The sequence below is a fragment of the Podarcis erhardii genome (assembly GCF_964252035.2).
Source record: "Podarcis erhardii genome assembly, chromosome: 10".
Classification (NCBI taxonomy): domain Eukaryota; kingdom Metazoa; phylum Chordata; class Lepidosauria; order Squamata; family Lacertidae; genus Podarcis; species Podarcis erhardii.
Window position 1 is genome coordinate 23920561 of NC_138500.1, and position 26939 is coordinate 23947499.

At 44.1% G+C, this 26939-nt stretch overlaps 1 protein-coding gene across 4 annotated transcripts in view; it reads left to right on the forward strand.

The window, feature by feature from the left end:
- The first annotated feature begins 5234 nt into the window (after nt 1–5234).
- TBXAS1 (thromboxane A synthase 1) overlaps nt 5235–26939 on the forward strand; it is a 206021-nt gene continuing 184316 nt past the window's right edge. The window contains exons 1-2 of one of the 4 annotated variants that reach the window (XM_081878943.1): nt 5235–5396; nt 15540–15659. In XM_081878943.1, coding sequence (XP_081735069.1) covers nt 15562–15659 — 98 coding nt within the window. In that variant the 5' untranslated portion in view covers nt 5235–5396; nt 15540–15561. Of the gene's footprint in view, nt 5397–10421; nt 10506–14505; nt 14528–15464; nt 15660–26939 lie in introns of those variants that run through there. The other 3 variants (XM_081878940.1, XM_081878941.1, XM_081878942.1) reach the window with 3 other exon arrangements.

Genomic DNA, 26939 nt, shown 5'->3' on the forward strand with positions numbered 1-26939 from the left:
CTCCATAAATCTGTGCAGGCAGACATTCAGTCCAGGCATGTCAAAGAAATTGTTCAACAAATAGTCACAAGGATAGTTTAATATATACAGTGCTTTTTTCTGGGGGGACGCAGGGGGTTCATACCCCTAAACATTTTGTGAATCTTTGTACTTTTGTCTATTTACTGTATTTATTTCCCCCGATTTGAACCATAAAATGGTGATTTTCTTGAGTCAAAATGAGAATACCCTTAAACATTTTTTAAGGAAAAAAAGCACTGAATATATATAATCACTCCCTGCACTGAGTTGTTTATAAAACGGTATCCTTTTCCTTTCACCAGAAGGGCACGTGTAAGCTGCAGTTCAAGAGGTATCGGGTGGGTGGTTCTCTCGCCCCCCCCCCCCAATTCTCCATCCCGCTAGGATGTTAGAGTACAACATAATTTACATTTGAGAAATAAATATTTAAATAGGAATACAACAGAAATTTAAACAAAGAATCTTTCATTCACACGCTCATGAATCAATTAGTCTTCTGTGGTCCTATGCGTGCAGATGTCGCCTCAGTTCAAACCCTTTAATATTTTACTCCATTCCATGAGGAAACCTGCCGACGCTAGTTTTTTAATACCCCATAAAATAAACAAACCTATAAACAATGCCATCACTTATTGTCTACTCAGCAGCTGGGGTTGGGGGTAATGTCAGGATTTGCAGAGTGTGGGGTGAGTTACAGGCTTTTTCTTAGCTGTTATTCCAGTAATCTGCTAAAACTGTACGTGCAATCATTTTGCAGGCACTGCCTGTTGGTTGTTTCATAGATCTTATGTTTAAGGTTACCCGCCTCGCCACCCGCATGAACCAATATGATATCCGATTTTCCAAATAAAAATGAATAGAAGGACACCCGAGGAACAGCTAAATCAATATGCAAGGATGGTTAGCTGCGTTTTGTCCTCAGACGCATGGACTATTATGAAGCAAATGAGAGACACTAGTGCAATTTTCCATTTCCATTTCAAAAGCCCTCATTCACCTTAACCAGGCCATAACATAGGGCAAGACCTTAATTGAAAATGGTTGCGATCAGAATGGGTAAAACACAAAACAGCTGCTTTTATTTATTTATTCATTTAATTTTAAAGTGGGGAGAGGGGAGGGAAGAGAAAAGCACTATAATTCCCACCGTTGAATTCATCATGGTATAATACACATTTATGGGACAGGAAACAAGCTGCAGCGGATCCAGTTGTTTGTATAAAGGGGTTGCCACCCAAAAGTCACGGGAACAAAGTATGAATATCAAAATAATCATTAATGTGTGCTCCTATATGATGAGCAGCAGGCAGCCAGGTTGGGGAGCCATGTTAATTTCACTCTGGGACACTGTGGAAATTAAAATGGTGTAGAATCTTAAAAGGCGAACAAACTGATTATCCCGCAAGCTTTTTTTTTGGACTCGAAAACGCACAGACGCACAAAGTGAGATCTTAGTTGGCAGCTGTATAAAAGAGAAAATAGTGAGGTAGGAGTTGAGATGTAAGCATTAGTCAGTGATAACTGGAGCTTAAATATATGTGTAATAATGCACTCTGTGTGAGGCTGTCTTTGAAAGTGACTTGGAAACTACAACTAATACAGAATGTGGCAGCTAGACTGGAGCAGCCACTGAGACCACATAACCTGTCCTTAAAGACCTACATTGGCTCCCAGTATGTTTCTGAGCACAATTCAAAGTGCTGGTGCTGACCTTAAAAGCCCTAAATGGCCTCAACCCAGTATACCTGAAGGAGCGTCTCCACCCCCATCATTCACTGAGGTCCAGCGCTGAGGGCTTTCTGGTGGTTCCCTCACTGCGAGAAGTGAGGTTACAGGGAACCAGGCAGAGGGCCTTCTTGGCAGTGGCACCCTCCCTGTGGAACACCCTCCCATCAGATGTCAAGGAGATGAGTATAACCTTTAGGAGGCATCTGAAGGCAGCCCTGTATAGGGAAGCTTTTTAAGGTTTAACTTTAATGTTTTACTATGTTTTTATATTATGCTGTAAGCTGCCCAGAGTGGCTGGAGCAACCCTGTCAGATGGGTGGGGTACAAATAATAAATTATAAGCAACCCTTTCATCTTTTACAGTAGTAAATCAGGGATCACTGACCATAGCAGTCAACCGTCCCTTATTTGGCGGGAAAGTCCCTTATCCCAGTGCTGTGTCCCACTGCTGTCCCTTATTGATGATGTCCCTTAAATTTCCCGGTTTTCGAAGGAAGCAGCTTCTCTCCCTCCCTCCCTGCCGGCCAGGGAGGAGGGAGGCTCCAACTGTGTTGCTTGGCTGCGTTGCTCACCCAATAAGGAGTCTAAGAACAACTGGGGGGTGGAGCTTGCATGCCTTGTGGCAATCAAATTGGCCGTGTTGCCTGGGGACTCGCCTTTGCTCAGCGCTTCCCAGCTGAGAGGTGACAGTGGTTTTCCTTGCTGCATCCCCTTTGCCGGGTTGCTGTGCTGTGGGAACCACCGCTTGAGGCTTCGTTTGGCTGCTGGCTGGGCTTTCTGCCTTTGGCTTGGAGGGGCTCAGAGGTTGAACATACCTGTGCTTGGAAAATCCCTTATTTTGGCTGCTGATCCCTTATTTTCAAATATGTAAGTTGACTGCTATGTCACTGACTGTAGCAACACCATTCTTGGGGGCAGGGGACCTTTAAATACAATCACAGGTAGCACTGACATCCTGGCATCGATAAGCTGGTTAGCACAAACAATAAAGACCCTGCCTTCGGGCTTACAATCTCTAAAGACAGGACACACACACACACACACACAGAAAATGGATGGGGAGGGAGGAGAAAACAAGCAAACTTATATACCTAAGTTTGCTTGTTTTCTCCTCCCTCCCCATCCATTTTCTGTGTGTGTGTGTGTGTGTGTGTGTGTCCTGTCTTTAGAGATTGTAAGCCCGAAGGCAGGGTCTTTATTGTTTGTGCTAAATAAAACATTTTTTTAAACTTATTTCAACCAACGTTTATGGGAAGCCTGACAGCCAAGACAATATTAGTAAAAACACTGGAACAATGCATGTGTGAAGAGGCTCAAATCCCACTTAATCAATACATTGTGCAGCAGCAACCTTTTTCACGGGGCTTGTGATTCTGGAGGTCCATTCAGAGTGTTATTCTTATTGATGCTACTTCGGGAGAAATTTAAATTGTGGCTGCAGACCCAGCTTTCCAGCACATTCTGGGAACTGCCTGAGGTTGCCATGTGCTGCTGCTGGACCTGGCTTTGCTAAATATCTGGTAGGCCTTGAGAACAGCTTTGTGTAGTAACTCATTATTCTCCAGAGTACATATAAAGGAGCAATATATTAATCATAAAAATCAGATTAAAGAGAGAGGGAGAGGCATTAACCACCAGTATTAAATAACTGGAAGATGAAATATCTAATTATGCAGTTATGTCTAAATTGACTGATTATACTAGCACAGAAGACGGGAGACAAAACCAAACTACATTCCTATTTGGATGGAAACCTTACCTTGAGTATTGGCAGAATAAGGTGCCAGGCTCTAATGACAAGCAGAGCAACCCTATGTTGGATGGAGGGCGGGGGGGGGGGAGTGATGTGGCACTGCCTTGCGTTGGCCAGGCAGGAGGCGCGAGGGGCCAACATCTGCCATGAGGGAGGAAGGCACAGTATACAGAGTTGGACCATTGATCCACCAAGCTCTGTATTGCTTACACTGACTGGCAGCATCACTCATTGATTTTTGGGGGCAGGGTCTTTCAGGGTCTCTCATCTACCTGCAGATGCTGGGGATGGAACCTGGGACCTTTTGCAGGAAAAGCGTGGGCTCTGCCGCTGAGCTACAGTTCTTGTCTTTCTCCGTTTTCTAAAAAGCCTGCCCTTGCTGGGAATTAAACAGCTAGGTCCAAGATAGTGTAGTTGAGAGGTCTGGTCCTGGGGCATCCTGGAAGAGCAGAGGGGCTTGGGATACAAGGGATCCTAGGGCACCTTTAAGGGACATGGGTGGCACTGTGGGTTAAACCACAGAGCCTAGGGCTTGCCTATTAGAAGGTCAGCGGTTTGAATCCCCGCGACAGGGTGAGCTCCCGTTGCTCAGTCCCTGCTCCTGCCAACCTAGCAGTTCGAAAGCACGTCAAAGTGCAAGTAGATAAATAGGTACTGCTCTGGCGGGAAGATAAACGGCGTTTCCGTGCGCTGCTGTGGTTTGCCAGAAGCGGCTTAGTCATGCTGGCCACATGACCTGGAAGCTGTACACCAGCTCCCTCGGCCAATAAAGCGAGATGAGCGCCGCAACCCCAGAGTCGGTCACGACTGGACCTAATGGTCAGGGGTCCCTTTACCTTTTAGGGCACCTTTGCCCCATTTCAGCATCCCCCCTTCTTTGTCCCATTTCAGGATCCAGTACAAGCTACGGCTGGTTCAGATGCTGCCCATGGTAGATCCATGCCTGCAAATTCTTCAACAGGCACTGTCAGGGATTTTGTGGTGGACATATCCCCCTACTCCAAATCAAGTTCCTTTCCATTAGTGGAGGGGAACCTGTGCCCCACCCTAACCCCTTCCAGCTATCAGATCTGGGGGGTGAGGATGCACTCCCAACTTGTTTTCATTCTTATATTAGAAAAGCATTTCTTTCTTTTCTGATTTAAGACCTCCAGGAGACCAAGGTTCAAATCTCCCCCACTCAGCTACAAAGTTCACTGGGTGACTGTGGGCCAGCCACTGTTTCTCAACCTAGCCTACATCACAGGGTTGTTGTGCGGGTTAAATAAGGGAAGTAGAGAACTATCTCAGCCGCCTTGAGCTCCTTGGAGGAAATTATATAAATGGGTAAACTAAAATAGTTAAAATTAGTTTCATAACAATAAAACACAAATTAAAAATAAATATATATTTTTTAAAAATGTAGAAAGGTCCTGAAAGTGAATTGCGCCATCGCCAAAGCAGAGTACTGCAAAGATAAGCCAGTCTTTATAAAACGCCAAAACAATGGAGATATCTTTTCTTACTGTAAAAGAACACGTGAAACAGACCGACAATCTCCCTTATTCATGCAAGGATGGATTTTTGCATTTACATTTCTCCTCACCCAGCCGCCTAGCAAAAGTCTAGGCACAGCGTAGAAAATTGAACTACAGCTCCCACAATCCATTTTGCCCCGTGGTGGCGGAAGAACAGAATGCTGGGAATAGTAGTTCTAGCGTTTCCTTGCTCCTGGCTTCTTCAAGTTAGGATTTCGAAACACCTGTACCTCATCTGAGGAAGTCCACCCCCCCCCCAAATAAATACCAGCCCATAGCCTTCGCCCCGCCTTCAAAGCATGCAACTAATGCATTTCCTACTTGAGAGTCAGCCAGCCAGAAGAAACTTGTGGGCAAAGCATGGTCCAGCTGTAAAGGTAAGGAGCTTTTAGGGTTTCTGTTGAATGAATCATGCATTGGAGAGAGAGGCTGTTGCCTTAGAACCTGAGCTCATTCAATTGGTAATAAAGTTAATGATATTTTAAGGGAGCGGGGTGGTTGAATGCCTGTTTTCTTATATAAACACGTGGAAGAGGTTCTCTAGAGATTCAGCATTCCTAGGAACTGGGGGAGTATCTGTGTTCTCCCCGCAATTTCTAAATGAATCAAGAAACCTCATTTGCGATTGCAGCCTTTTGACCCCGAGAATGAATGAAGCTGACTTCTGGCTGCAGCTGCACGGTATAGTTTTTGTTATGCCTCTAAAACTGCTTTTGCTCCCCTTGCGGTTCATTTGCTGGGCTGCCAAATGAGGAAACTGACGACACGTGTGTGGTACCTGTGTTCCTTCCTAGCTGGCTGTTGTATTAGTGTCGTTTTAAGAGCAGCATAATGGGAGGTATTTGGAAAAGGGGCTGAAAAAGGTGCTGTTCTGATCCACGGGGTTTAATGTGACCTTGTGCACACACACCCTGTGTTATGTACTGAGTTGAATATATTTCACCCTGGTTGTGGGGGGGCTTCTCAAGTTAATTACGGGGGCAGTGAGGAGCAGTGAGAAATCTTTTCCAGTCCACCTTCTGAGGGTGGGGTGGGGGCAAATGCCAGTGGTGAGCAGGGTTAAAGGCAAAAGTAGCTAGGGTAATAAATTTTAATTTTTGTCTTTGTACTGTAGGCTAGTTTCTACATGTTTGCACATATCTCTCTGTCCTGCATCCAGGTAAGCAAAAAGTGCTATTAGTTTGTGGCAACATTCCAAACAGGCAAAAATACTTGAGCTGAGCTTGTGAGGGGTGTGGTCTGGGGGGAGGCTGTGGGCCTGAAAGAGCAGCTTGAGGGGCAGCCTTTGAGGGTTGAACTAGGACCTCAATACCTGGGTCCAAGTCTTCACTCATCCATGCATCTTAGGAAGGGCAACCTTGGGAGAAGGGCAACCTCGGGTCATTTGCTGTCTCTCAGACAAGATGACAGCACAATTTTTATGGAATTGCGCCAGGCAAAAATACCTATTTTTTAATTAATACTCTTGTTTTCTGGAGGAGTGGTGTTGGCACAAGGATGGGCTCCTGCCAAGCATCGCTCAAGTTTTCTCAGGCCATCTTTGGCGCTGCGGTGGCTTTCATGCCGGGGTGATAACAAGAGAAGAGCAGCTTACAGGGGTGAGCTGGTGGTCATGAGGTTAAAGGTCTGCTTGCCGGGAAGCTGAAAGTGGAAGTCCAGAAGGTCTGCTTCTGGCCTTCAGTTCCTCCTCTGCTTGCATCTCAAGTTGCCTTTCAGCAGAAAGCGGTCCCCCGCCCCCGGAAGACTGTAAATGTGGCCAGGCCAGCCTCCGCTTGCCGGAATGGAAGAGTCTTTGCTCACTTGTAGAGGTTGTGCTTTTCATCTCCAGGCAGAACTAAGGAAAGATCCCTATCTGAAACCTTGGCGACCCATGGCCAATCAGTGTAAACAATACTGAGCTTAGATGAACCACCAAGGCAGCTCTCTGTTACCTGCATGGGCTGATGGAGGATCAGGTAGGCTATGACGTGTCAGGGATCTCAACTCTTAAGCACTTCCTCCTGGATCAAAAATATTAGCTGTCTGCACAGGCCTGTCTGAGACTAGTTGATCATTTGGGTTTGTGACACACAAATGAAAGGAAGCCAAGAAGCTGTCTTAGTCCAAACGGAGCCATTTGTCAGTTCAGTATTGCCTCGGTTTGACTGGCAGCCTCTTTTCAGGATTTTTGGCAGGAGCATTTGTTAGCAAATTCACTTCAATGGTGCATTGAATTCACATTGCTTTAGAGCAGGGTTCCTCAAGCTTAGAGGGTCTGCAGCTGGTTTTGGACCACAACTCCCATCCTCCTTAGCTAGCATGACCTGTGGTCAGGGATGATAACTGTAGTCCAAAACCATATGGAGATCCAAGTTGGGGAAACCCTGCTTTAGAGCATCTTTCCTAGCAGAATGCCCTCCACATGTTTTGGACTAGGACTCCCATCAGTCTCAAGCAACATGGCTGTGCTGGCTGGGGCTGATGGGAGTTGAAGTTCTAAACACTAGGTTGGGGAAGGTTGTTTTGCAGTAAGGCTAACTCTGGCCAGTTGACCTACAAGACACAAGTGCTGAGTTTAATACATAAATGAGGAAAAGTACCAGCTGCAGCAACATAGCAAGCATTGTCTTGAGGTCAGAGAGCGAGACACGTTTTTAACCAATGACAGAGAATAATGTGGGATCACTTTTGCTTGTTTGGCGGAAAGCAATCTATGAGATCTGAAACCAAAGCAGCAATGCTTAAAAGAATTCGTGTGGTTCTTATGTTAAAAAATGTGTCTACTAGATTTGACGGCTCTGATAACTTAATTGTTTTTGGTATTAAAATGCCAGAGGGCCATAAAATAATATTTGTGTGAGAAGTTGGCAAAACCGGCCTAAAGTGCCTCAGATACCCTAAAGTATTAGTGCTAAGGTGGCAGCAGCAGTAGCATAATAAAAATAGAAATAGTAGAATCACAGAACTGTAGAGTTGGGAGGGAAAACCAAGGGTCATCTAGTCGAAACCCCCCACAATGCAGGAATTACAGTCATACCTGGGTTACAGCTGCTTCAGGTTGCATTTTTTCAGGTTGCGGACTGCCGAAACCCGGAAGTACCGGAACGGGTTACTTCCGGGTTTCGGCAGTCGCACATATGCAGAAGCACCGCATCTCAGCCCGCGCATGCTCAGACACAGGTTGCGAACATGCATCCCACACAGATCACATTCACAACCTGAGCGTCCACTGTACAGCTAAATAATATGTGAAACATTTGCATTTTCAAACATAAACATATGCTAGTTTGATTCATGTGCAAAAGAAAGAACAGAAAAGAAAAAGGCATACATTGGATGCTAGGCCATTTCTTTGCTGAAAGGAGTCCTGTTAAATACCCCCCCCCCCATTTATACACACAACCTACCTGTGCACCCAGCGTGTTTTCCTTGCTTAGCAGGATCTGACAAGGAAGCATGAGGGCTCTGGCATGCTCAGGGGGTTCCTGACTTTGCATGATTTTGCCTTTGCATGCAGACCCCCGGAACTGAACTTTCACGTAAGTGGTGCCCAGCTGTAATGGCAAAAAGAGGACCAACTGCAGTGAAGTCCAAGTGCACTTTGGTGCTTGAAGAGAACTCTGGCATGCTGCATAATGATTAAGGTGCCATGCCATAGTGCTCCCCTGCAGTGTGGTTTCATGTGGAAATCTGCTTGTTAAAATATATTCTACATATACCAGAACAGGGTTTCACCAGGCCTTTTGGAGTGGTGTGCACATTTGCATCATAACTCTTTTTCTAGGAGGGCTAGAGACTGACTGCTTTTGTTACGAAAGCTTAGAGGTTGGTACACCTATGAAGGCCTTCATGGGTCACCGGTACCAGCAGTTAGAATTCTGGACACTCTTATATCACTTCAGGTGCAGGCGAAGAAGGTGTGATATTTTCTGAATGCATTTCCTGCATGTGATGAAACTAGCACTTCAGGGAGACTGGCATGATAGACTTCTCTTCTAGAGTACCAAGACAGAAATATATATGAGAAAATTAAAGAATAGGACCCAAACTATGGTGGTTAGAATTGGAGGGGAGGAAAGCCCAAATTCAGATCCCCAAATGGCCGTGATGATTTCTGGGTGCCCTTGGGCTGATCACTTGCTCTTAGCCTAAACTACCTCAAAGGGCTGTTGTAAGGATAAAATGGGATGGGATGAATCCTGCATGATGCCTCGAGAAAGAGGGGATATAAATGCAATAATTACATTCTAGACACCGTGTATCAAGTGTAGCTTTCTGAGTCTACAGAGGTCACCATTTCCATGATACCTCGATGTGTTCAGACTTGGTGCTCCGAGTTTTATGGAGGCAGTAAACCTGCTGATTCACTTTGTCCTCGCTGCCACACCTTTAAATGGACAACGGCAAACCTACCCTATATTCTGTGCGTCAGATGCTCAACCCAGTGGCGTTTTTTTCCAAGTGGAGTTTGCAGGGTTTTTGGATGCAACTGGGGACAGTGACATTTACCGTATACCTGTGAAATAAATGCAGGGTTTCTTCTTTTAAGTCAGTACCCTGGGTAATATCTCCTGCACCTGGTGACCGGGTAATGTATTTGTCATTTCACCCTGCAGCTTCATTCATGTATGGAACACCCTCCCTGCACCTTGAAAGGGAATATATGGGGGACAAAACCATATTATCAGCCAGAGTTTCTCCACACTTGCTCTTTTGTTGACTGCAGGGGATTCTCATTGTATACACTTGCGGCAGCTCCGTGGCCCTGATCATACCCCTCGAGGTGTGATGGAAACAGTAAATGTTTTATTAGCGAAGAACTCCATTGCAATTTAATATTTGAAACATAAAGAGTGCAGCAGCTAGAGTGATGGGGCCTAACTACTTGTTACATTAATTGTGTGGCCTGCGGGAGTTAAATGTTTTAATCTGAGGTATATAGGGGTGGATTTTCGCAAACATGCTTTTTAATTTTGTCTTGTTGAAGCCTTTGTTGTCAAGATCCGCTTTGACTGACAGTTTGGGGTGTATGCTGGAGAGTTGGCTTTTGCAACCCTGCCTTGAACTTTAGGGCATTTTACTGTAAAATGAATAGTTTAAAGTAAACATTTGTCCATGGATCCATGCTGGTAGCATGGGAAGAAGACAACACAGAACTTCTGGCTTTTCGGTTGATTGTATAGAAATAGATCATTATAATACAAACTGTTTTGACATTTACTAGCACACTGCTGTCTATTTGCCAAGATTGTTATTTCCAGCAACACAAAAACAAGATCTTACTTCTCCCTCTGCCCTGCTCTTTCTCTTTTGAGCCCTTTCCTTCCGCCTTTGAAACAGGCTGATAAGACTACATTCCTCTGGTGGAAAGGAAAATGTAAGACCTCTGTATGTTGGAAGTGTAGAAGCTGATATATGTCGTTCATGTATTGTAAATGCATATATGCTGGGAAAGTGAAGCGGAGTTTATGGCAACATCTTTTCTCCCAGGGCTGCTATAGTTAAAGGTGCGTTGGTGTTTTAGCTCCATTATAAACCTGTGTTCTCCAAGGTTTACAATCCTCTTTAAGTGTCGGCGTGCTAGTCTTGATTTGTAATATGTTACGGGGGTTGGGTGGGCAATTCACATGCAGGCTTATTCCAATTGATGTTGAGGCAAAGGAGGCGAGTTGGTGCCAGTGTTGCTTTAACAGCGCGGCAGCCAGCAGTGTAATCTCAGCGCACACCTATTTTTCCAACAGATTTAATTGGAGTTATGGAGCTTATCTAGGGGAGCACATTGATGCAGCAATTCCTTTTTACCTTCAGTCCCCTTGTTCAAACTCTTTTGAGCCCAGCACATGAAGGTGGGTGCTGAATGGCTGTGTTCGGTGGGAAGCTTGTTTGCTTGAAATAAGTAAGCAACTTTATTATTTTCTTGCATGCAAACAGATCCCCTTGTGGATATGGGGGGTACAGTCTCAGTATGAGGATTTTGCATCCTCAGAAATATGTCGACCAACAATGGCGCGTGGTGACATTTTTCATAGGGGAACAGTTAAGGCCAGAGGTGCCAGTTTAGGGAGGGAGGCACGATGCTCATGCATGGGACATCGTGCGTATGAGCATCGCATCACCTTCCCTAAGCTGGGCAGAAGCTTCCCAAGCTTTGGGAAGGAGGCGCCAGGGGAACATTTAAGGTATACTAGTCTAGTCCCCCTAGTCCACTGACCGCTTACTACTGTCTGCCAACCAGGCTTTAGTCATGGCTACCCATGAATGAATGATTATTTCTTAATAATAATAATTTTATTATTTATACCTCTCCCATCTGGCTGGGTTTCCCCAGCCACACATCCATATCCTACTGCCTTTCCTCCAAGGCATGCATTGAACTGCCTTAGGGCCAAACTAGAAAACCCCTGGCTCTTTTGGCACTGGAAGAAAATCCTACATTGGCTCCACTGAGCTCACCTCCACACCATACATTTAAAGCACTATTATACCACTTTTAACAGTCATGGCTTCCCCCAAAGAATCCTGGGATCTGTAGTTTCCCCATCACAAAGCTACAGTTCCCATGATTCTTTGCAGGAAGCCATGCACTTTAAAGATGCTTGAACAGTGACCTAAGTGATTCCCCACACCCCGCACACCAACAAGTACTGGCTTTAGAAGAACTCACATTCATATGTCTGTTCTGACCTGCTTATGCATTAATCAGTTTATCCACAAGGATAAAAGCATAGTTTTTGAGGACCACCCCGCACAAAATTCACATTGTACCCTGAGCTATTTGAATGCATTCTGTTACACTTTTTAATGAAGATTTGTATTATTAATATTATTATTTTGTATACAGCTTAATGCTGAAATAGGTTTCTAAGTGGCTTACAAAATATAAAAACCTCTTACGCAGAATAAAATGATCCCGTGAACACATAAAAATATAAGCATTTATAATTTTAAACAACCAAAGGTAGAGTTAACATGAATGGCTCTGGATCATAAAATGACTACTTCTGCATACTAAAAAAGAAAAGAGTCTTTACAGATTTGCATACACTTTTCACATGCTAATTTATATGTATAGAATATGTATATGTAATTTATATGTATTTGTATACTTTATGGAATCATAGAGTTGGAAGGGACCATGAGGATCATCTAGTCCAACCCCCTGCAATGCAGGAATATGAGGCTGCTCCATACAGGGATTGAACCCTCAACCTTGGCATTATCAACACCACACTCTAACCAACTGAGCTATCCATCTTATTCTTACTAAAACACTCCATCTCGCCATAGTGAAGAAGACTGTGACCTGGCGGCCTATGTGCTTGCTCAGTCTGGGGCCCAGATGCTGACTGTTGAGAGCTCAAGGCCCCTGCTCACCTTTCTTGGCAACCGTACATTGCTATGCAAGAACATAGGATGCTGCCATTGGTCCATCTGGCTCAGTGAATGTAAAGACTGAAGGAAAACTCCCTCCTTGCTTGAGAGGGGTAGTCTGCTGTAATTTCCCTGTCTTCGAGTTTAATGCAGTTGCTTTCTGAAACAGCGGTAAAGTGGCAGAGCATGTATTGATCCAGAGTGACTAGCATCTGGAAGCCGCTGGCATTATTAATACAATAAAGTAAGGGTGTCTCTGTGAACTACTATGCAGAGCTGGGGAACTGGTTAACTCTTTTAGTAGTCTCTAGGGAACGCTGGGGTGGCATTCATTTGGTTACACAGCTCAGGGAACATAACATGATTTGGTAATAGCAGGGCCAAGTCACCTTAGAATTAAACTTTGTTAGCAATTTTATTTTTACAATAAGAGTAGAAAATGCCAGATATTAGAGAAGCCACAAATGTTAAATAAAAGCTGTTCCCTTGGGAGAAACTATATATTCTGTTCTTTTATAGTTCTGGGAATTCAGGCTGTTGAGTGCCCATTTCTCAGAGCTGCTCGAGGAAAACAGAGACTTCTAATTCACAAGAAATATGGCCAAACTGCAAAAAAACCTTTGTGTTTGTGTGTTTAATTCTTTTTAAAAAGCCATCATCACTAGACTTGGGCTTGTTCCAGAGGCTGGATATCTAGTTTTACGTTCTAGCTTTCAAGCAACCAGTGACAACTAGTAGGATTTTGCTGAAACAATGTGCTGTGTTGGAAGAAGGTTATTGGTGAATTTGTACGGTGACTAGATGTCTCTCCTCAGATCTGGAATGGCTTGCAGGTATTACTGCAACTAGTTTGTCTTGGTGTATGGCTGCTAAAGTCTACATGCATGAGCAGTGCCCTGTCAGAGGGGGGAGAAACTGGAGAAGTCATCTGCTATGGGCTCCCTCTGTGGATAAAATGCCTTAGGGTGCTTCTAGACTGTCTGTTTTTTTGGGTGTGATTCAGTCATAAGCAGGCAAATAGAAGTGGCACACGGAAAGCTGATTTGGTGCTCTTGCACAACAAACCCACTTCTCCCCTTGTCTCATCAGATTTCTTGCCAGAAGCAAAGTGACGGGGAAATGCAGTGGAAAGTGGGATAATATATACTTGAATGCCACTGTGGATGTGAGGTAAGCAGAATTGAGGCTGTAGAATGTGGTGGTGGGGGGGTTGCTCAGCCCTGGGGAAAAATCATATTCCCACTCCCCAGAGCTGCTGCTTTTCCCTAAGAGAGAATCTTCTGTTGGCACTTAGGGAAGCTTTCTTGTCAAGACGGGTAGCAGTTTGGAGAAGGTGGGAGTGAATTTTATCATGATTGTAGCAACGGAGGGGAAAGAGTTAAGCTTCCTTCCCATGTGCCACAGTCCTGATTCTGCTCACCTATGCAGCTGCTATTTACATTTCAAAATGGAAATTAAGTTGCTTTCCGACAACGAACAACACTTATAGATTGGCCCTTGTATTGATTTTAAATAGTGTTTAAATAATGTTTATCTGCATCCCTTCATTTTTAAGATAGATACCATATATAGATAGGGTATCTATCTATCTATCATCTATCTATCTATCTATCTGTCTGTCTGTCTGTCTGTCTGTCTTAGGGTGAAGTGCTGGAAAACATCAGAACAAAAATTCACCAAACCTCCAAATTTACAGTACATTAAAAAAATAAGGACGCCTCAAACTCAAACAACCGTCCACAGTACAGCACCATAAACAAGTCAGTAAAAACCATCACTCACAATAGCTGAGTAATAAAAGATATGTTGCAATGAAGAGGGAATTTCAGCTGGCTGTTACTTTCACCCTGGTTGTAAGATAACTTGGATCCCCTCCTGCCTGAGGGGGGATAGAGATCAAAGGTGGCCACAGTTGCAGACCTAACTAGAACATTTGGGAAAGTTTTATGGAGTTGGGAGTCAGGTGTGGCTTACTACCAGTCCTGATCTGTCTCTCTCACACCCACACATTCCTTCATACATTCAGGCTGGGTTTGATGGGAGTTATAGTCCAAAACATCCCAAGGGTTGGGGAAAGTCTAGTCTTCACAATCTGTGATTGAAAACTCAATGATTGGAGGGAGTGTCGCTTGGTGATAGAGCAGGCCAAAAGTCCTAGGTCTAGTCTCCAATGAAAAAAATTTGGGGGAAGGCATTTGGGGGGGGGGGCAGGACTGGGGTAGGGGGGCAGGACTTTTGTTGGGGGGGCAGAACCAACGTGATTGGTCAGTTAAGTATTTATATTGTTTTACTTGATCTGTGGGGGGCAGCTGTCCCCCCTTGGCTACACCCATGGGGGAGGGCCTTGCTGGCAGAGACCTTCTGCCAGTCAAATTAGGCAGCACTGACTTTGATGGATCATGTCTTATATTTATAAGAAGAGCCTGCTGGATGAGGCCTAGTCTAATCCAGCATCCTGTTCTCACAGGGGCCAACCAAATGCCTATGGGATCTTAATGTAAGGCCCCCTCATATCTTCACTGGGCTCCGGATTGAATGCTGAGGATTGCATTGCCATGGAGACTGATTCTTTCTTCCCTTCCAGAGATAAACCTTACTAACACATATTAGCAGTTCTGCGAAGAAGGAAACTTGCCCTGCCACAGCCTGATGGAGTCTTAATCTTTGAGTAGCACATTTCCAGAGCTGTCTGTTGAACACCGTTCCTATTAATCAGCAGAGCCATCCCCAAATCTTCATATTGTCTAGGATATTTTCTATTAAAAAGTGATAAAGAAGTTCCATCGATTTCTCACCTACTGCCCTCCAGGCTTTTAAATCTATAGGTCACGAGAGGCGAGCTGGTTCTTATCTTTTATTCATCCCTTGCTGCAAAACCTGTGGGCCAGCTCTGATATCTCAGGCAGCAACTATGTAAATATTTATTGATGCTGCAGTCATTAAAGGGGGTGGGGGAGAAGGAGTTGCTTGGGCCTATTGATGCAGGAAACTCTCAATTCTGCATCTGTTAGGCAGCAAGAACAGGAAAAGTCGGCGTTTTGGGTTTGGAGTTAGACTGCGTCAAACTGACGTTCTTGGTTCCTCTTTCGTTGCAGATTACCATCTGTATAAGAGTTGGACGGCTCTTACCACCTAAACTGAGACTTCTCTTCTTTTTCCTGCTCTACCAGTCTACAGCTGCTGTCGCTGAAAATGGGACTAATGGCTGTCTCTGGTCTTGGCTTTGTGGAAATGAATGGTACAGCACTGTCAGTGACCTTACTGGCAATTCTCTTGATCCTCTTGGGCTGGTAAGTGGTTACATTAAATGTTCAGTGGAAGTCTGATATGAATGCATTTTTAGGCAGCGCGAGTTCAGTATTCAACAGTTTCTGGGTTAAAGTTGCAGCCCTGAAGACCAATTTTGTTTGGGAGTTTGAATGGTCTTCGGTGGGACTTAGCACATGCATAACTGAGCCAGACCGTAGCCAGAATTTTCCTTTCTTTGAAGATGGCAATTCCGACAGTAAATGTATGGTTGCAAGAATTGACAAAATTGATTGATTCCTTGCTTAAAAAAATTAATGTTGCATTTTAACTGGGCTCCCCTTCTGTAATCCCCTGGTGTTGTACACCATCTGTATATCTGTGGAGTAAAGTTTCACTAAGAGCATTTCCATAAGGTGTTATGTGTTACTCACTGAGAGAAACTGTTAGTGTAATTAAATACCTTGATGTGCTGTAATATTGACATCAATTAATAGATGGATAACAAGAAGGCTGATCGATTTAAATGTTCAACTGGCTGACAACTCTAAAAAATGTATTGGAAACACACACTGTAGCTAACAGAGAACAAAGCTCCAAGTATTTGTTGAAATTGGGTAATTAAAACACCTTTTAATGAAAGGCTATAGATCGGTTCTTCTTCCCCTAAAGAATTTCCATAGAAGTTTATTATATTTTGTTTTGTTCCTGGATAACATTGTAATGAGGCTCTTATAGGTAATCAGCTCTTAAGTATGGATGTGTTTCAGGACTAGAATCCCCTTGGCAGTAAAAAGTTACCCAGGACAAACTTTCCATAAGGTTGTATGGATATAATATGCTGAAACAAAGGCAGACTCTTTGTAGATTTAGCCATGGGGGAGAAATTTGATTTGAGTTTGCATTTAAAGGTGAAATTGCCTAATTCATACTTTCTGAAATAATACCAAAACTGAAACACAGCAGTCCTTTGAAATTTGCCCTTCTCCAAATATAGCAATGCAGTTTTCCGGCCAAGTAACACGTATAAAAACGCATATGCTGGAGTAAAGTGTTCATAAAAATGCACACATTGATGAATATAGCTTACAGAAATGCTTTACTTTAGGGGAAATTGCTTTGCAAAAATGTGTGTGTGCGTGCGCATGTGTGTGTGTATATATATATATAGAGAGAGAGAGAGAGAGAGAGTGTGTCAAAATTGTATACATTTGGAGAAACACACCTTAAAATGCTGGTGAATTTTCTGAAGGGCTTTAAAAATAAAATAAAATCTCAAACTGATGTGGAAACTGATGTGGAAATAAAATAAAATCTCAAACTGATGTGGAAATGAATTTAAGATTAAGAAAAACAAGAAACTGAAATTGACCGTTTTGCCCATTCCTATATATGGGTGTGATCATGGTGCTGCTATGTGCACTGTGTCAGACGCAGTAATCCTTGGTTTATCCTACACAATGTAGTTTCCTTTAATGAGTATATTCTAGTATGAGATGGTTCACCCTATGGAAGTGTTTATGCAAGGCCCGGTTGCAAATTCAGGATCTGTGATCTGAATTGCCCCATGGACGAAATTGGATTGTGCCCATAGTAGTAAATTAAAAAATCACACACACCCCAGCTATTATTTATCCTGTAGGCGAAAACATGCAGGTACCATAAGAATGTAAGGAGGAGAACCCTGCTTGGTCAGAGCAGCAGGCCTATTTTTTCCCACCATTTTGTTTTCCACCATGACCAACCAGAAGACCACAAGCAAGACATGAACATAGATTCTATATGGCCAGAATTGACTTCGCCAATGGCTGCTATGATTATGTACTACTTCCAGTATCTTAGGAACTATGCTTCTGTATACTGTTTGCTAGGGTTCATGAATGGAAGTGTGCTATTGCATTCATATATTGCTTCTGGGCATCTGATTGGCCACTGTGAAAATGGAATGCTGGACTAGATGGGCTTTTGGTCTGATTCATCAGGGCTCTTCTTATGTCTAGTAACCATTGATGGCCTTATTCTCTGTGAATTTCTCCAATACCCTGTCTAGGTTGGTGGCTAACTCAAATGGGTACCTGTGAATAACCACTGTGGAGCAAGTATCTTTGGTGGGAGGGTATATGTAGCAAGGTTAATCTGGGCAGGGGAATATAATGAAATTCAGCCAAAGGGATTTGAGGAAGTCACTTAATAATGTTACTAAGATTTAAACAGGATGTATGTATGTGTGTATGTGTGTATGTTTGTTTACTTTGAATTTTTGAAAATTAATAAAAAAAATTTGGAAAAAAATAATAATTTGGGCAGGTGAGAAATAGTATGAAGGAAAGGATTAAGCATGTTACTCCATCATCATGGCTGTAAACATGGATTTTGAGGACTTCTTACATTTATTTGTGGTTACAAAATCAAAGCAGAATGCAGGAAGCTCCCTTATTCTAAGTCAGATCCCTCTAGTTTTGCATTGTCTACCCTGATTGGCAATGACTCTCCGTGGTTTTCAGGTCTTTTCTTAGCCCTACCTGGAAATGCCAGAAATTGAACCTGAGACATTCTGCATGCAGAAGAGATCTTCTTCCACTGGGCTGCAGCCCTTCACCTATTGCTGTTTGTAGAGTGTTGCAAAGAAAGAGATGTATACATCTGCATAAAAGAAAGATTGAACAAAATAGGTCTGCACATCACTATCATATGTCAAAAAGAAGGAGGGGGGAAAGTAATCCAATGGAATAAAGGACTATGCTTATTGCTAGTGCACAAAGAAAATGCAAAAGTACTGGAATGGCTGCTTCAGGGGGCTATCAGGAGAAAACCTGAGGCATTCTAAAATTATTATTCCGGCAATTAAATAATGAACATCATCATGTTTTGATATCATAATGGTTGTTGGTTACAAACAATAAAAATTTGACTGAGTATCAATATTGCCACATTTAAGCAAATGTTCCTGAGGACATTTGTATGCTGGGTTTTAAGAAAGGACAATAAAATTGGTCCTTTGCATTCCTGGGTGATCTCCTCACCTTTATTTTGCATTTAGTTTGTTTCGTAACAGATTGGTGTCAGCTGAAGTTACAACCCCGTCATGGCTCTTCTTGGTTTGTAGATATACATCTGCAAAAACTCTGTCCAAGCTCTGGTCATCTCTTGTTTAGACCGCCTCAGTGTTCTCTTGGCTAACTGATTAGTTAGTTCAAATTATAAGCCCATCCTTCATGTGTAGACCTAGTAAAATCAAATTAAAACAGCAATAATATAAAAAACTCTAAATAGCCCATCATTTAAACAAGAGTTCTAGCAATAATATACAAAACAACTCCTCATAAGTTGGACTTCTGTAAGGAGGTTGGACCAGATAACTCTCTGGGTTGCTTCCAACTCTAGAATTCTATGATTCTATAACTAAAACTGAAGCAGGGTAACTAACCTGTTATGTAACTAGCATATCCTTAACAGAGGTCTTCTGGTCTCAATCTTGGTTCTTTCATGGCTGTCTACCAGTCTGCTGCCAAAGTCATTCACCTCACTACTCCTTAAGTCCCTCCTTCCTGTTCACTCCTGGATCCATCACAAGCTCCTAGGACTGGAATTCAGGGCAAATCTCTACTTGGCCGTCGAAGTCAGTGGCTGACCTTGGGCCAGTCACCTTGTCTCTCGGCTTAATTTACAGGGTTCTTATGAGGCTAGAACTGGTGCCTGGGTGAGAACAATGTGTGCCACGCTGAGCTCATTGGAGATCGGGTGAGATAATTAATAATTATTAATTAATTCAATACATAATTATAGTTCTCCAGAGGTACGTTTTTAGAACTTGTCGTAATGTTGCAAAGGGTTCTGGAGCATCTTCTCAGCTAAAGTGCACCAGCCTCCAGCAACACAGCATGGAAGGAAACTGGTCCATCACCTTCTCTGATGTTGCAGAGGGTTCTGGAATGCATCTCCAGGCTTGCACTTAATTTTGCCACTAGAGAAATATGATGCCCCACAGATGGGGGTTCACTTCAGGATTATGGTCACCCAGATGTTGATGTTGCTCAGCAAGCTTTTAATATCTGTTCTTGGATATTATTCAAGGTTAACTGCAAAAGAAAACTCCAATATCTTTAAAAGAGCTTGTTGCTTACTTTTTATTCCTCATAATGATTTATAGTCATGAAATCCCACATGGTTTCAGCTATGGAGTCAGAGGTGGGGGTTCAAGACCCTTCCTAAATGGTACTTTTGGTCACAGAACTGCTTGGGAGGTTTTGACTCTGATCTGGGAGTTGCGTAAGGATTTTATTTTATGAGTAGGGATCCTACAACAGTGTTTGAAGATGCATACCTCGCCTTCTGAACCCAAGCAGTGATAGATCAGACAAGTTAAAGTGATTTAAAAAATTTATTAAGTTATAGCTATAACACAATAGACCAGATCCTTCTTGCTTATTTCCTGCACTTAGTTAGACCTTGAATGGAGGGACTAACTTACCTGTCTTTCTCTGCTTGTCTGTTTGACCATAGCCTTTAATCCCCTTTCCCCCTCTCCATCCAACTTGGGGTGTCTTTTTCTGATTGGCTCCAAAGATCTTTGTCTGCTCCTCTGCGATAACATCTCGCCCACTTCCTTATCTTGCAGTTCCAGCCGATCAGCAAATTTTGTCTTCTTGCACCATCTCCCGTCCTTCGATTCCTTATTTAGATATTTGTCACACTGCCCTTACCAAAAAACCTTGTGTTCATCAACTTTATCTCTTGCTCAAGCATACTCCATGCGCCTTGCTTTGCTTCTAAGTTACAATCTGCTTTTAGCTATGATAAGTTGCTAGTCTCATAATTCCATGTCCTCATACTGCTGAAGCTTCATACCTGTATGAAATATGTGCATGCTACTTTAGCCCTACTATTACACCCAGCACTAGCACACGTGCCTACTGCAGTGCGCTTGGACAAATGCTTTTTGTCGTTGGTTCCCTTTTGCTAGATTCAGATCATGTTGAGTCTTTTTCGAGAAACCTGCCTGCTTGGTTATGGAGAGGGACAAATTGTCTGACCTTGTTGTGATTTTAGAGACATGTGGAGCACCAACTAATACATCTCTACCCATCAAGGAGCAAATGCTTCCAAGTTTCTCAAATTTAGACCAGAGCTGATTTCACTTTTACCCCCCAAAGGGTAAGCTAACTGGAGGTGGTTTGGTGACCTATCTTCCAACTGGAATACAGGGATAATGGTTGCATCCAGTGAGACGGTTTGCAGCTTTCATGAGGCTTTAAAGAGAGAGTAAGTGTGGGGTTTGCAAAACTTAGTATCTTTGGATGGCAGATGCTGTGGTTCATCATGCAAAGTATTATTATAATAAATATTTTTTTATCTCTAGTTGCATATTGAGTCGAGTCTTCCATGCCTGGCTATGGATGTGCATATTCCTTTTGTGGCTTTCCTTTTTGCTTTCTGTGAAAGTGTTGATAAAACGAATGTAGGAACTTAACCATCTTTTAGAAGTTTAATGTACCAGAAGCCTGGCATTATGATGAAGAAGCTGTCAAGCTTTCAGACATCTTTGTTCAAAGTGGATCTTCACTGCCTTGTCTAAACAAACCTGAGTGTTGGAAATGTGGAAATGGAGGGGTAGGTGTCTGTATATAAATGTGGGGGACACACTTCAAACAGTGTCGTTTCAGAATTCTGAAACAGGCACTTAGATGCTTGGCTGGAGTTGTTGTTATCTCACAGTCATCTTTGGGGTATAGCTACCCTCATCATTTTCGACCCTTAAGTCCATATACTGACTCTGGCCTCATAATTCATGGCAAAGGTAGGATCAGACTCCATTCTCTTATCTGATCCTTTCTCTCCCCCCCCCACCTTTATTTGGAGATAATAAGTCCGGAATGTAGACATCACACAGGGCACTTGACCTAAACTCGCTGCTGCTTCTTTCTAGTTGAAAAATAAACAATGGGCAATGGTGAGATGTCTCTCCAGACTTGTCTTTTTTGTGGGATTAGCACAAATAGAGGGGGGCTTTCAATGGTTCCTTTGTTGGGGAAGGACGCCGCTCCCTTGATGTGCCAAGGACTCGCAAAAACAACAACAACAAAGTTTACTAGCTTGGCTAATGCAGGTAACAAAACATTTTGCACCACTGCATAGATAACATTCCTCCCTGCACTGTGCTATCATGTCTGAGCTGTTTGCTTACAGAACTGAGGTACCCCTCCTCCCCAACCTCTTCTTTTTATAAAAAGGAAGTTTATAGTCCTCCTCCTGCATAGGAAGATAGAATATGTACGGTCAATTGCCAGTTTTCATAGGAGCACAGGGCTGGAAGAGAGGGCTGGGGAAAAAACAAAAGGGGCTTTTCTCTGTTTTTGCAAAAAGCAATAAACAACCCCCGCCTTATCACCAGGTTTCTCACAGCATTGAATGACTGGAGGGAAGGACCATAGATCAGGGGTAGAGCAAATGTTTTGCAAACAGAATGCCCCAGGTGCAGCCCCTGGAGTTAAAAGGATCAAAAATCAGAATGTGGGAAACACCTTTGCCTAAGACTCTGGGTTAGATTAGACAAGGGCTGCCCAACCAGGAGTACATTTATAAATCTGAGATCAGTTGATCACCAGCAGTGGCGGAGTAAGCTGCATGTGCGCTAGGAGCGGCGGCCATGCAGTGCACTGGGGGGGGGGATCTGTTGCTCAGGGATGGGACGATCCTTGACGCACCCGGCATGATCCTCCGCCCACGGCTGCAGTGGCGGTGGTGCGATCCTCTGCATGCAGCGACACAGTGGTGGCGGCTTGCGCTGCCGTGCCAGGGGGTGGCGGGCCAGCCCCCCAAGGGGTGCCTTTTTGTCACCCCCCTCAGAGATGGCACCCTGGGTGGCCCCCCGCCCCCTTCCTCCTCCAGTGATCACCAGGCCTTTCAAAGCCCCATGCTCAGTGCTTCACAAGACTCAACTACCAGTGGATTTTTGATGCTTCGCAGATTGTGCCTTTCCCCACCCATGGCTTCAAACCATGCCAGCAAAAAAAAAAAAAAAAAGTTGCCTGGAGCCAGTTGACTGACAGGTAGGCAGCTCTGCCCACTTGTCAATCTTGGCCCATGACGGATGTGGAAGATAATGATCTTACCTACTGGCCAGATCCACTTCACCACCTCTGGCTCTGTTGTACTGTGAGCCCTGGTCAAAACAATGGCTAACCTAGTCCGAGGCTTTACAGATTCTGTGGTTTGGATTCCAATCAACAGTTAGTGCTTGCTATGTAGGGGCAAGCAGCTACTTCAAGCTAGGAATAACCTGTTTCATGTACTCCTCTCTTTTGCTTGCAACAAAGCTGTGGATCGGAAGCTGTTACAGAACTACTGGCACTGAAAGAAACTGGACTCCTTATTTTCAATGCTTGTTAATAGGTTGCTTTCTTTATAACAGGGGTAGGCAACCTGTTTGCCCTTGACACGGCATTGGGTGGGCATTCAGGGGCTGCCTAGCTGATGCTGGGCGCAGTGAGGAACACACATTAAGTACAAAGATATATTTGTTCAAACAAACACACACACATTTGGGCTGCATCTGGATTGCTCTCTCTCTCTCTGTGTGTGCCTTAGCCTTCCCTCCCAGCAAATCCCAAGCTGCCAAAGATCACTGCCCCTTTGCTGCTATCAGCGGAGACAGTGATCTGGGATGTTTCATTACTGCAGGATGGGGGATGCTTTAATAGCAGTGGCAGGAAGAGTTATCTTCTGCCCGCTGCCCAGCTGGTGACTGAACTGATCAGTTGGGGAAGTGGACAAAGCTCCCCAGGGCACGGTGGGCTCCACAGGGAATGGATGGGGACCACATGCAGCCTAGACCATGCCTTGCCCTCCTGCAATTTATAAAGACCCCTGTTTTCCTAAATCCCTCTTGGCCTATCTTTTCACTTTGTGTGTGTCCATGTGCACAAAATAGTCGTCTTCCCTTTCCTTTACGCCTTGCTCCTGTCTACCCACTGCTCCTCAGCCTCAATATCCGTAAGCAGAGAGCCCTGTGCCATGGCAACATTTTAATACTTTGAGTAGAGGTATCTTTTTTTGCGATTTTTTTTTTTTTTTAAAATCTTATTCCATCTACAAACCAATCAACAAGCGAGACCCTTGAGAGCTATTTCTCTGTAGCCATATTCTTCCAGCTGCTTTCTCTTTTATGCAGCTTGTACCGCAAGTGTGTTAATATTTAAAAAATATAGGCCAGTCTACCTGCTTGGGTGCATGGAGCATTTATTTCCCCGAGACAGCAGCGCTGTCATAAACACTGTGGTTTTTACAATGTGGGTAATAATAAGATCACTAATAGCACTGAGATGTTTGCTTATTTAATAGACTGTCATTTAGCCAGCAGAAAACGTCTTGCTGTTGCAGCTGCTGACACTTTACTGGGAATAGTCTCTGTTGTTATATGCTTGGGGGGGGAGTGGGAGGAACACAGGGGGCATGTATTTTAAGGAATAATTTTCATAATGCAAAGGCTGGGAGGGAAAGTAAAAAGGACCTCTTTGCCCAAAGCCAGGGATGGGGGTGGGGATGGCTGGAACCAAGCTCAGCTCGGTTAATGGCGCAATGATGTCAGGTGTCTAACCTTGTGGGCCAAAAAGTGTGCCAAGCCCCAACAACCAGCTGTGAATCCTTGCAGGCCAAAGCAAACTAAATTCATTTCTTGCAACTTTCTCTTCACCATGATGCCAGTGAGTGCCAGTAGGGTCTCTGTTTGAGAGAACATTCCATAATTATGGCACCCTAATTGAGAAAATGCTCTTGTATATTTCGATTTGTAAAAATTTACTTTATATTCCATCCCAGGGTAGTTTACTGATAATCTCAAGTGGGGAAGAGTCATGCAACTCAGGATCTGCTTGCTGGCTATTGTGGATGCTGGACCCAGTGGCGTAGCGTGGGGGGTGCCAGGGGTGCCGGCCGCACCGGGCGCAACTTGGGCAGGGGCGCACTCGCACTAGCAGCTCTCTGCCCCTACTAAAATCCACTGGTTAGGGAGCCCGCGCTCGCTCGGCTTGGCGAGGAGGTCGCAGAAGGGGGAGAGCAAAGCCTTCTGCCGCTGGCAAAAAAAGGAGAGGAAGCCGGGCGGGCGGGCGGGCTGGCTGGCTCCCGGGGGTCTGGCTGCGCCTGCTGCTGCCGTTGCCGCTGCTGCCGGGCTTTGACAGCTTGGCGAAGCGGAGGGAGAGGTAATTGCGTCTCTCTTTCCACTGGCCGCCTGGGTAGTGAGCCGAGCGGAGCAGGGAGTCTGGCGAGGGGGCGGGAAGAGACTTTCCCCCCTTTTTCCCACCTCGCCTGGTCAAAAAGGAGAGCGGAGTCTCCTCAGGGTGCCCTCAGGCAGGGCAGGGCAAGGCAAGCAGAGCGAGGAGGAGAGAGAGGGGAAGGGGGGGGGAGCAGCCAGGAAACGACGCGGTGTGGAGGGGGAATCAATTAAGGAGAGAAGCCTCGCTGCTGCTGCTGCTTGGGAGAGTAAATTACTGTACTTGCCTTGCCCCGGGTTAGGGGGCGCAAATTATTTGCCTTGCCCCGGGTTGGGGGGCGCAAATTACTTGCCTTGCCCCGGGTGCTGATAACCCACGCTACGCCGCTGGCTGGACCAGATGAGTTTTTGGTCTGACCCACAAGAATCTTCATATATTTGTAAGCCAGCAAATGTGCAAGTCTTTGCTGGATCTGGTTGTTTCTCTAGTATCACTTGGGATGCTGTGGGCGACTAGTGTCTAGAATGGCCTCTTCCAACCAGCAGTCTTGGTAATGCAGGGATTAGTGACACAGCTCCACCTTGCCTGGCCACTAGCTCTATAATTCTCCAGTTCTCTCCTGGAGGAACATCATTTCAGAAGAAAGCAGCTTGTGTTTCTATTACAAAAAATGAACCCTGGTAGGATCTGGATTTGGGTTTCTTTTAAATGGCAGCCTAGTGATAGGAAGAATTAGCAAGCCGGAATAAAGCAAAGCAAGATAAAATGTTTCTTATTTATAAAAGGGCTCTGTGTGTATTTTGGGTGTTTGAGGCCTTTCCATATCTGGCCTCAGGCATGCAAAATATTTTAAAACCTGACATTCAGAGAGATTTGTCATTGAGGCTTTGCTGGTGTCGGGTGACATATCCACAGGATGGAATAAAACAAGTCCGGCTCTGGTTTAGCTCTCTAAAAGTCATCAGTGGCCAGGTGTTATTTTGGATCAGTGTGTTTAGATGAGAAGTAAGACAAGGGCTGCTTTATGTCTGGGGAGTTTTGAATTTTGTACTGACCCTTTTTTTTTTTTTAAATGCCAAACAATCCCTCCCCCGCATCCCCCACTTAAAAATGTTGCTAACCATAATGTGTTACTATGATATGAGGCAAATGAACAAGATTTCCTTTTGGGGGGGAAAAAGGAAAGAAAACAGTTCCTTGGAAGCTATTTGCAACAGTTCTATAAAAATCAGGGTCTACTAACATCCTTTAACAGATGTGGATAGTTGCAGAATCAACATTCTCCCACATACAATGGCTGAGATTTGGCTTGTATCCTGCTTTCCAAAGACTGGTTAAAATAAAATAAATATGATCTAGAACTTACTGATGTAGTTCACCTTTTGATTTTGTATACATGGTATTTTTAAGGTCTTTTTTTTCCAACAGGGAAAGGAATTTCCGACATGAGTTGATGAAGAAGGGTTCTATATTTTGTTTTTACTGAATTCAGCTGTCCTTGTTTCTTATTCCCACATTTCAAGTCAAATAGTACTGATTGTGAAATAAATTATGTTGCACAGCAGGGTATATGTAGTGCTTTACGGAGTAACTCAAGGGGAAAATGTGGATCCCTGTCCCGAACAGCTTCCAGTCTAAATGTTTACCGCATGTTTGGTTGCCAGGTCAGAACCATCCTAGGCTCTGAGATTTCAGGGCCCAGACTTGAGACCCACAGGTAGACCCTGGTGAAGTCATAGGGGTGGGGGCCTGGTAAAGTCATTTTGCATTAACCACAGTTGCTGAGAACATGACATTTTTTAAAAAGTATACTTAACGAGCAAATTTGTTATTGGTAGGAAATTAAGATAGCAGCTGTCACTAAAGGGGGTGTTCTCAGGTCCAGCAGAGGTGAGGGGATTGTTCCTTTTTCACCTGGATGGAACATTTGGAGAGAAATCTTTGGGGACTGGAAGATGGCAGGAAGCCTTGTTGGCTCTCATTGATCCATTTCTTAACCCTCAAGTCTTGAAGCTAAATAATATCTGGTAGTTTCCAATGGAAGTCACCGAGGGGTTTGGAAATACCTGTAACGTGCCCATTAAAATACAGGTGTTGTGTCCTTCTGTCCATATT